This window comes from Rhipicephalus sanguineus, chromosome 11 (assembly GCF_013339695.2).
Source record: "Rhipicephalus sanguineus isolate Rsan-2018 chromosome 11, BIME_Rsan_1.4, whole genome shotgun sequence".
In the NCBI taxonomy this organism is placed as follows: domain Eukaryota; kingdom Metazoa; phylum Arthropoda; class Arachnida; order Ixodida; family Ixodidae; genus Rhipicephalus; species Rhipicephalus sanguineus.
In genome coordinates, this window is record NC_051186.1 from 44592345 (window position 1) to 44601865 (window position 9521).

Consider the following 9521-nt stretch of genomic DNA (forward strand, 5'->3'; position numbering starts at 1 on the left):
GGCAGAAAGAAACAAAGAGAGATAGAAAGATACAAAGAAAGAAAATCTTATCGAAAAAGTTTCTCGTGAGGCGGCGGGATTCGAACCCGCGTACGTAAAGGGGTATTCAGACGGGGGAGGAATGCTCGGGGGAGACGGGGGGGTTGCGTATCACGTGACCGCGACGTCACGGATTAGCGAGTGGGCGTGACCCCCCCGCGCCTCCTCGGAGGAGACGGGGACGTTTTTCCCGAAAGGACAAACGATCCCCATGCGGTGGGGGATGTGGCGGAATTTCGGGCTCTTGTTTGGCCACATTGTTGCACTTGCTCCTGCAGAGAGCGGCAGTGGGTGTCCAGTCTGCAGCTGGATGGTCGTCTGCAGCTCGTCAAACGGGTGGTGCAAGCCACCAGAGTAGTCTAGTAACACTGGTCTCCCCCTCCGTTTGCCTCGTCCGTGTGAGTGGGGGGCATTTGTGGAGACTTCTCCTCGCGAGCTGACGTCACTAGGCTCCGCCTTTACCCCCCAGAGCATTTCTCCCCCGTCTGAATACCCCTTAAGGCGAGCGTCTTTACCGCTCAGCTATCAGGCAAGGTCTTGTATAGTATAGTATAGTCAGAACGCAATGACAATCTTGTAGATTGTCATTGCGTTCTGAACTTTAGCGCCTGCGCGGTAGTCGGCCGAAGTCCTGATAAATCAATACGACTAATTATTGAGGCTAAGAAAATAATCGAATCAGGTGATCTATGCGTCAGCGTTGCCTCCATTTCATTATCACCAAAGGAGTTACTCTACTTGAATGCGACTGCGCATTGAGGCACGTTGACGGCGCGTGGTGTATAAATATGTTCTGTGCTCTTTCGAAATAAATCTATGTTGGAAGTGGCGCTCCGCGTGTGTGTTCCTATTCTTCGTCCGTGTCTTATTCGCGCCTTAAAACTTCAAATATGTCTCACGTGGGTTTCGCAGTGCCTCCAGGATCGGCCCACCTCTGACCATGTGACCTCATCCTGTGGCGTCATGATGACATGATAGGGGGACGTCATCACAGCTGATTTCTTGCCTCACTCGAGTTGATGCCGACGCCGACGGTCACTTTTCGCGTTTGGTGAGGCATCTAAAGCATTAATAGCAATACCAAAGAAATGCGAAGACATACAAACCCATTTCGATGGAGCCGAAGCGCTAGAGGCTCGTGTACTTAGATTTAGGTGCACGTTAAAGACGCCATATAGTAAAAATTTCAGGAGCCCTCCATGTATATGCCTTCCCTCACAATCACATCGTGGTTTTGGGACGTAACACCCCAACAATTATTACATGTATAACATATACAAAACAACAGATCAAGGAACAGTAAGACAAGAGGAGTCGATAAGAGGAACAGGCAATAATAATGAGAGATATAAGCGGGGGAAGAGATGAGAAGACATAAAATTAAACATTATTTTATAAATCAACATCATGAATCTCATCATGAGCATCGCAGATTGAGGACACTTTCGCTTGGCGACACTTGAGTGTTAAAAAGAAGCACATTGATCTGTGATTAGTACGGCATGGATAGTCCAGTAATAGCAACGCGCCATACACTCTGCGCGTCAGTTCAATACAGCCGCGCAGAGTGTATGAGCACTGGAACGTATATATTCGCTTCCTCTACCAGAAGTCGCATCTCTGTGGGGGTTTCATCGGGTACCCCTCCTTGCATTCGTAGGCGGCGGCGAGTTCGGGCCAGAGCACTGCACGGGCCGTAATTTTCGGCCCGGGCCCGGCCCGGGCCCGGACCTCGTTCAAATTTACCCGCCCGAACCCGGCCCGGTGACTCAAAATAAGACCCGGGCCCGGCCCGAACCCGAGAAAAGATTTCGCCTACCCGGCCCGGCCCGGCCCGACCACAGATCAGGCCCGACTGAGGCCCGACCCAGTAATCTAGGTGGTGATGCCCGAACATGGAATCGACAGCAGGGTGTTTTAAGTGGCAAATATCTAAGCTTTGTTGGCGCATGTTTTGCTAACAATTATACTTTAACATAGTTACGGTAATTTCTTGTAAAAAGGGGCTCACGGTGCAAACAGTTGAGCGGACATACTATGAATACAATGAATGTTTGTTCGGCAGTGGTATACTGTACCTATTTGTTCTGCATATACACTGGGGATCATGAAGGGTGTTTTGTAGCACACATTGTAGCAAGAAGAGTGATTTGCAGCACGAGTTTAGTTTCGATAGGGAGCGCAATAACAACAAAGGATGGATTGATGGATGGATAAACTTTATTATGGCCCATCGGAACGCGCTCTAGCACGTTGCGGGCCGCTCCGACATCGGAACAGAAAGACCGAGTCTCTCTGCTTCGTCGCGGGCCCGTTGGCCTGCCCATATAGCTGCTCTTCTAGCGCGGAGCTGGTATATAATAGCAGCCTCCCATTTGGACAGCGCGATGGCTTCGCCGCCGCGTAACACGGAGCATCGCCAGAGCACGTGCTCTAGATTGGCTTGGCAGAGAACAAAACGCTCACTTCACTTTGTTTTTATTGCACTTTATAACCTATTGTAATTTATAGCATGCTCTAGCCACAAAGCCAACCATGCACCCTTCTCGATATGTATAGTACCCGTCTTCACCATTGTAGCACCTTGCCAGAGCAAGAGAAACAGGGGGAAAAAACAAATTTGTGACCTTTGTTGTAAATACACTAATCTGGGCAAAGGTATGGAACCGCGTGCACCACGTGTATGCGTATAATCAACCGAAAGGAAGAAAAAACTATTTGTCATAGCACTATTTTCATACACCATACCACTGCTAGTATATACAGACTGTAAGTTTCTCATGGCATAGTTTACAGTTTACTTCTTCACATATTGTGCGAAAAATCAAAGTATCAAGACATTCCCGATTTAAGCACGCCATGCGCTGTTGCATCACATATCCTGCCGCGCTAAAGCTTCTTGCACTGCTCGCGCTAGCCGGACGGGCGCACCACATCTGCCTTGCCAATTGCGAAGGCGTCGGCAGTCGTTGTTCTTAGCTTCCACCACTGGAGCAAATCTAGGATGTCTTTGTGGACCTCTGCAGAATGACCATAGCTGTCCAGCTCATCCCTTCACTTCTCTCGTTCCCGAACGTCGTGCCACTCTTGGATGTCGTCTATAAAACTCCTCTTTGAGGGCTTCTCCTTGTAGTTTTCAGCAGTGTATGTTATGCACGGTTTCCACCGTGCTCGTTTTATCCATATTATAATGGTTTATGCCTTCCCAGCTATGTTGTATCGGTAGAAGCTGGCCATTGGACTACGCGGTTAGGACTGGCAGGAAGTGGACGAAGCAATTTCGATATATTTTCGGGGTTCGCTCGAGTTTGGTAATAGATGCGCGACTAAGCTTCTCGAAGCTTACTCATTGGATGCATATGGTTCGAGGTAAGGGGACATCACCCGGCACGGAATCTGTCATTATCCTTTTTCAAGGCAGATATTTCGTCAAGCGAATATACTTCACCCCACACCTTGTTTAATGGACCTGTTCTATTCCTGCACATTCCAACGCTTTTGCGGCAGTATCATGTAGATCTCGCACTATATAGCGCACTATATAGGGCCTCAAACACGCGGCTCGCGAACCTCTCGCTAGCGGCTCTCCGCCCGCACATGACTGCCTTCATCCCATTTTTTTTATAAGTATGTTCCTGAGATACACAGGCATGACAGATCCAAAGCATATTTTTCGTGAGGCACCCCCTGTGGTCACCGTGTGTTGATACATAACCGTGAAACAAAAGCTATATTTCAGAATCGGCGTCCAGATTTTAGTCACTATGGGTGATACGAAATGACTGGTTGCCCAGACGTGAAACGGAGACGTCCGTTAATGGCAATACTAAAGGCGAACTGCTGCGCCGGCCACGTGCACGTGCCCTCGATGACCATCGGTTTCCTCTTCTTCGATAGAGTCTGGCGCGCTCCAAGTTGCTCCGTTCCGCACTATTTTGCAACAATATGTTGTTGTAATCCTGCCGCCAAATCCCCTTCAGAAATGATCCCGTGTATGAGATATGGGAAAGGTCTGCTGTGAAATAACGGTAGTTTTAAAACAACCTGTTCCCACCCTCCTACCTTCGTCATTGCCCTAGCCTTTTGCAGGGGTTAATTTTCGCGAATGCGGCCCGTTAGCTGAGGTGAGTTTGAGAACCCTGATATGGCGGAACAAGACGAAAGCTCAGACGTTAACAATGTGGGCACACAAAGCAGGCTGTGCATGTCCATCTCGCGCCTGATGACCACTGGGAGCCGTCACAGAGTCACGGAAAAACAAGTGCCTTTATAGGGATTCTATGTATCAAAACTCCGTGCAGTCTTATTGTTTTAGAGGGGGGTTGTACATTCAACAATGTATCCCCGCTTTGGAGCTCTGATTTTATTATATTACATTTATTACTGCGATTATAGAGTAACATTTGGGAAATAAAATAATAACGAAAGCAAATAAAGCACGGAATAGCGATATGTTACATATAAGTGCCTGGTCTATTTACTTTTAGCTCGCCCGTTTCAGATAAATCAAGTAGCTCATATGCAAGAAGCAAAAGAAGTTCAGTACTTATCCATCATAAAACTTCTCCAAAGAGCTTACCCCACATAAAAAAGCGTGTTTTCGAGATAAAATGTGGGACATATATGCATGCACAGCGTATGCGGAACAAGGCATATTAAAGAGAACAACGATTTTTCTATTATCAGTAAATTACTCTTTTACCATTCCAAAAGCACCACGCTCGCCGCGACAAGACTCTTGGTAAGAGAGAAAACTCCCATGAAAAGGCAGGTAACGACGCCAACTTGAAATTCACGCAGCAAACTCCGTGACGTCATATATTCTGACGGCATCTACTGGGCCCTACGTAGTTTATAGTGGGTAAAAATGAAGTACATTGACCTCTGAGGGGGTCATAACACTTAACATACCAAATTTCTGGAAATTTCGTTGAGCCAATGTTCCCAAAATACGACGAATACAGTTTGAAATCCGTGACGTCACGTTCGGAGATTTCAGCGCGAAATTTGAAAATGGAACTTTGACCTTGATTTTCTCCTTTATTAATAAACTCATTGATGGTGAAATTAATGACGTTCGGGTTCTGAGAGTACACTTTATCGGTCTAAACAAATTCAGTGTTTCACTTTAGTGACCCTTTAAGAATGGTGCAAAGTCCAAGCGCGGCCCGACACGAGCCCGCCACCTCAAACCCGGGCCCGGCCCTAAGCCCGGAGCTTCAGGCCCGAGCCCGGCCCGGGCCCGCCGTGAAAACTACTTTACCCGGCCCGGCCCGGCCCACGGGCCGGGCCGGGCCCGGGTTTTCGGTTAGGCCCGAGCCCGTGCAGTGCTCTAGTTCGGGCATGTTCTGCAGCGGCGCGATATACAAACTGAACATATTTTGATCGAGCATGTACTGATATCGAAAATATATTGATAAATACGAACATATACAAAACAAAGCTTTCAAAGAACAGTGAGACAAGAGGAGTCGATAGGATGAACAGGAAATAATAACGAGAGATATAAGTGCGGAAAGAGATAGTAAGAGATAAAAACCGGCAGTAATACCACCATATATGCTGCAGCTATATATACAATCCAGGCGCGCAGACTAGACGTGCAATGAAGGCATATCTTCGCGTCCTCTACCAGAAGGCGCATCTCTCTGAGGGGTTCATCAGGTCCCCGGTTTTGCATCCGAAGGCGGTCGCGAACTCGGGCATGTTCTGCAGCGGCACGATGCAGCGCGACCTGCCGGGCCAGTAGCGACCTCCCGGCTTACGCTGCTTGACCAGGTCGCACCACTTGAGGCAGTGCGCCACGAAGAAGGTTTTCTCGGCGCTCAGGCCGACGTCAGGCACCGTCGCGTCCCGCTCAGCGGCCGGCAGGGTGCGGTAGGCGGCGTAGGCCAACTGTAGTCCCGAGAAATCGGCGAAGCCTTCGGAGTCGGTGATGTCGTCAAGTTGCCTGGCATTCTCTCCGGCCTGCGAGTGGTGTGAGAGCGTTTTTATAGCAAAGCTGTCTTAGTCCACCCTGCGCCGTCGTAATAGTAGTATAGCAGCAGTAGTAGTAGTATGATAGTAATAATGATATGTGGGGTTTAACGTCCCAAAACCACGACATGATTATGAGGGACGCCGTAGTGGAGGGCTCCGGAATATTCGATCAGCTGGTGTTCTTTAATGTGCACTGACGTCGCACAGTGCACGGGCCTCTAGCATTTCGCCTCCATCGAAATGTGACCGCCGCGGCCGGTATCGAACCCGCGACCTTCGAGTCAGCAGCCGAGCACCTTGACCGCTACACTACAGCGGCGAGCAGTAGTGGTGGTGGTGGCGGTTGCGGTAGTAGTAGTAGTAGTAGTCACTACTACAATTCCACCATTCATTCTCCCCGCGGTCACGTGACCAAAGAGGGAATCAATAAAGAAACAAAATCAAATGAAATTACGGTAATGATGATGGTGCTCGAAATGACGGTGAATATGATGATGACAGAAATCACACTGATGATGCTCGATCACATACACTCGCGCGCTAACAGCTTTGCTGTACGACGATTTTCACGGCCTAGAACTGGTGCAATTTTTCGTTGACCACACTGGGACGTGTAATTTTGTCAAAGCGGCGCAAGACCTCGCGCAAGACGAGGCAATGCGATTGAGTTCAGTTGTAGGGGTTTAACGTCCCAAAACCACGATTTGACTATTGAGACGAAGCGCAGCGGCCGTGGAAACATCCCGATATTTTGCGCGAGCACGTGACGAGAAGCTCGTTCCGTGTTGTGACGTCAGGGTACAGTAGGAAGCGAAAGCAGCTTTTAAGAACATGCTGTGGTTACTTTTTCAGGGTGCACTCAGGCTTACGAGTACATTTTCTATACGCTCTTGAGGGCTTAGCTTTTCATACGACGCGAGAAAAGAACTGAAAGTTTTCGTTGTCAGTATCCCTTTGAGTTTCCGGTTCGAATAACACACACTGTAATTAATTTTTACCGTTAAATTATCGTGCAGGTCAAGAGCGCTACTCTTTGAATGATATGGCACTTGGTATCTCAGCAAATGCGCAAAAAGGAGAAAAAATGTCTCGCCATGGCCGTGCCCGCACCAACGCGCCGTGACGTCATATAGATTTTGACGGCGTCTCCTTGGGCCTAGGTAATACCTTGCCTCTAAAAACTGAATTTCATTATGTTCTAGTGCAGTTAGCGAAGGCTCAACGTGGCAATCTTCGGGGAAATGTTATTGAACCATGTGTCCAAAGTGAGAAACAACATTGGTCTCAATGGCGTCACGTTGACAGTCAGGTGCTTCTCTGCTTAGGCACGAATTCGAAAAATGAACGCTCGGGCACCGTGTTTTCTTTTACTAAAGGACCCATATTCGCGAAATTAACGGCTATAGAGATCTCGAAGGTTACTTAGTCGGTCGGCCCGAACTGGTTCAAGCAAAGTAAATTGACAACCGGTCGTCTTGTAGCACACAGCTACAAGGAAACCCATACCAATTTCTCAGAATTAAATCTTCTTAGTTCCCGAAAAAATCTGTCCTGGTCCAGGGATTCAACCCGGGACCAACGCCATTCCGGGGCGGTCGCTCTACCAGTTGAGCTAACCAGGAAGCTAGCAAGTAATTGGCAGCGCGAGGACGAATTAATGGAAAACTCGAAGCGCATGGACACAGAATACTGCAAACCGGTTCTGCGGAATCGTGCAAGGTGGCGGAGCAGTTAAGAAAGTTAAGTCGACAACTTGTCCCGGGTTCGATCCCCGGACCAGGACGAATTTTTCGGCAGCTGAAGAAGCTTTATTTCTGAGAAATCGGCATAGGGGTTTCCATGTGGCTTCGTGCTTCAAAACGGCTGCTCCTCGTCATTCCTCTTTCTTAAAGGGACACTAAAGAACAAAACGATTTTTCTCATATTAGTAAAGTACTCTTTCACGATACCAAAAACACCACGCTTGCTGCGAGGAGACGCTTAGTAAGCGAGAAAACGCGCAAAAACAAAACGTGGGTGGCAACGCCACCTTGAAGTTTCCGCACCATTCGCCGTGACGTCACATGTTTTGACGGCGCCTACTAGGGACTACGTAGTTCCTAATCGGTAAAAATGAAGTACATTGTCCTCTGAGGGGGCCGTAGACTTAACATACCAAGTTTCGGGGTAATTTTGTTGAGGCAATGGCGCCGAAATACGATAAATACGCTTTGAAATCCATGACGTCACGCGGGGAGATTTCGGGGCGAAACTTAAAAGTGCAACTTTAAACTTGATTTTCTCCTCTATTAATAAACGTATGATGGCGAAATTAATGACATTAGAGTTCGCAGAGTGCAATTTATCGATCTAAACCGCTTCATTGTTTTCCTTAGTGCCCCTTTAAAGGGACTGACAGCTGGCCAGAACGTGTGACAACTGGCCTGGTGGAGAGGAATTATAGTGACAGATTGAAGCATCGTTTTTTGGTGATCTGAGTAGGATTTGTATTTTCAAATCGCGTCTAAAAGTCACAAAACATCGGTTTGTCGCAGTCAAGAAGAAGGGCCTTGGAGCTGGATTATGAAGCCGTTCAGTTTCCTGTACGTAGTCTGATGCTTTCATGCGCACCGTGATTAGTGTTTGTAATTAGAGGACGTGTAATGTTTCCCGACTAGGTAAAAAACAAAAACGTAGCACTCTGGAAAAGCGGGGTTGCCTTCGCGGGCAACCAGTGGAACATGTCGAGCTGCGGCGCATGCGCAGCAAACCACCACGCACAAACACGAACCGCTCTAGTGCTCATCTCCAACTGTTTGCAGCAGATGTTGCGCGTATACGACTCCATATTTCGGGACGGTAGTGGCTCACCGTTTCGTACGACTTGCGGAGGCACAAAACTTTGCGCTCGTACTCGACCATGGTCGAAGCGTTCCCGAACTCGACTCGCTTGGCCAAATCGTCGACCATCATACCGTCGACGTCGTAGGCGTGCATGATCTCGTGGCCAATCACCTGCACGCACCGTCGATGATGTTGGTGAGCGAGAGTGTAAATAATGCAGCGTACACACCAAAAAGCTTCGCATGAAGACTTCGGAAACTCCCGCCAAGAGTTAGAAAACTTGTGTGTGACGACATAATCGAGTAATCACATGACAGCAACGTCACGAAGATTGCCAAAGCTGTGACGTCAACAAACTGACGAGCCGTCTTCTACACTTCACACGTGTGTCACCGCTTTGCGCCACGGGCACCGCCGAAACGCTCAGCTGCGTTTTCCGGCAGCGATACTTTGTCATCATCGCTAACGACGCCTGGCGGAAGAGTCGTCAGCCAGGACGCGAAATAGTGGAAGAAAAAACGATATCGTTTGTGATCTGTTCACTTCAGACGCTGAAATGTTATCACTCTACACGTGGCCGCATTCACCATACAGGGGCGATCGAAAGAAACGCGAACAGCGCGGCGTGCTGTTTTCATCGTGCTCTGACCTTGGTGGCAATCACTTTGTCTTTCCTAGAT

General features: G+C 48.4%; 1 protein-coding gene across 1 annotated transcript; it reads right to left on the minus strand.

The window, feature by feature from the left end:
• Positions 1-5381: 5381 nt before the first annotated feature.
• LOC119373593 (neprilysin-21) lies at positions 5382-9009 on the minus strand. Its single transcript, XM_037643646.2, has 2 exons — positions 8869-9009; positions 5382-6006 (listed from the first exon to the last, which is right to left on the minus strand). Exons 1-2 carry the CDS (start codon positions 8992-8994, stop codon positions 5668-5670), a joined length of 465 nt encoding a protein of 154 aa, XP_037499574.1. The 5' UTR covers positions 8995-9009; the 3' UTR covers positions 5382-5667.
• Between the last annotated feature and the right edge of the window lie 512 nt (positions 9010-9521).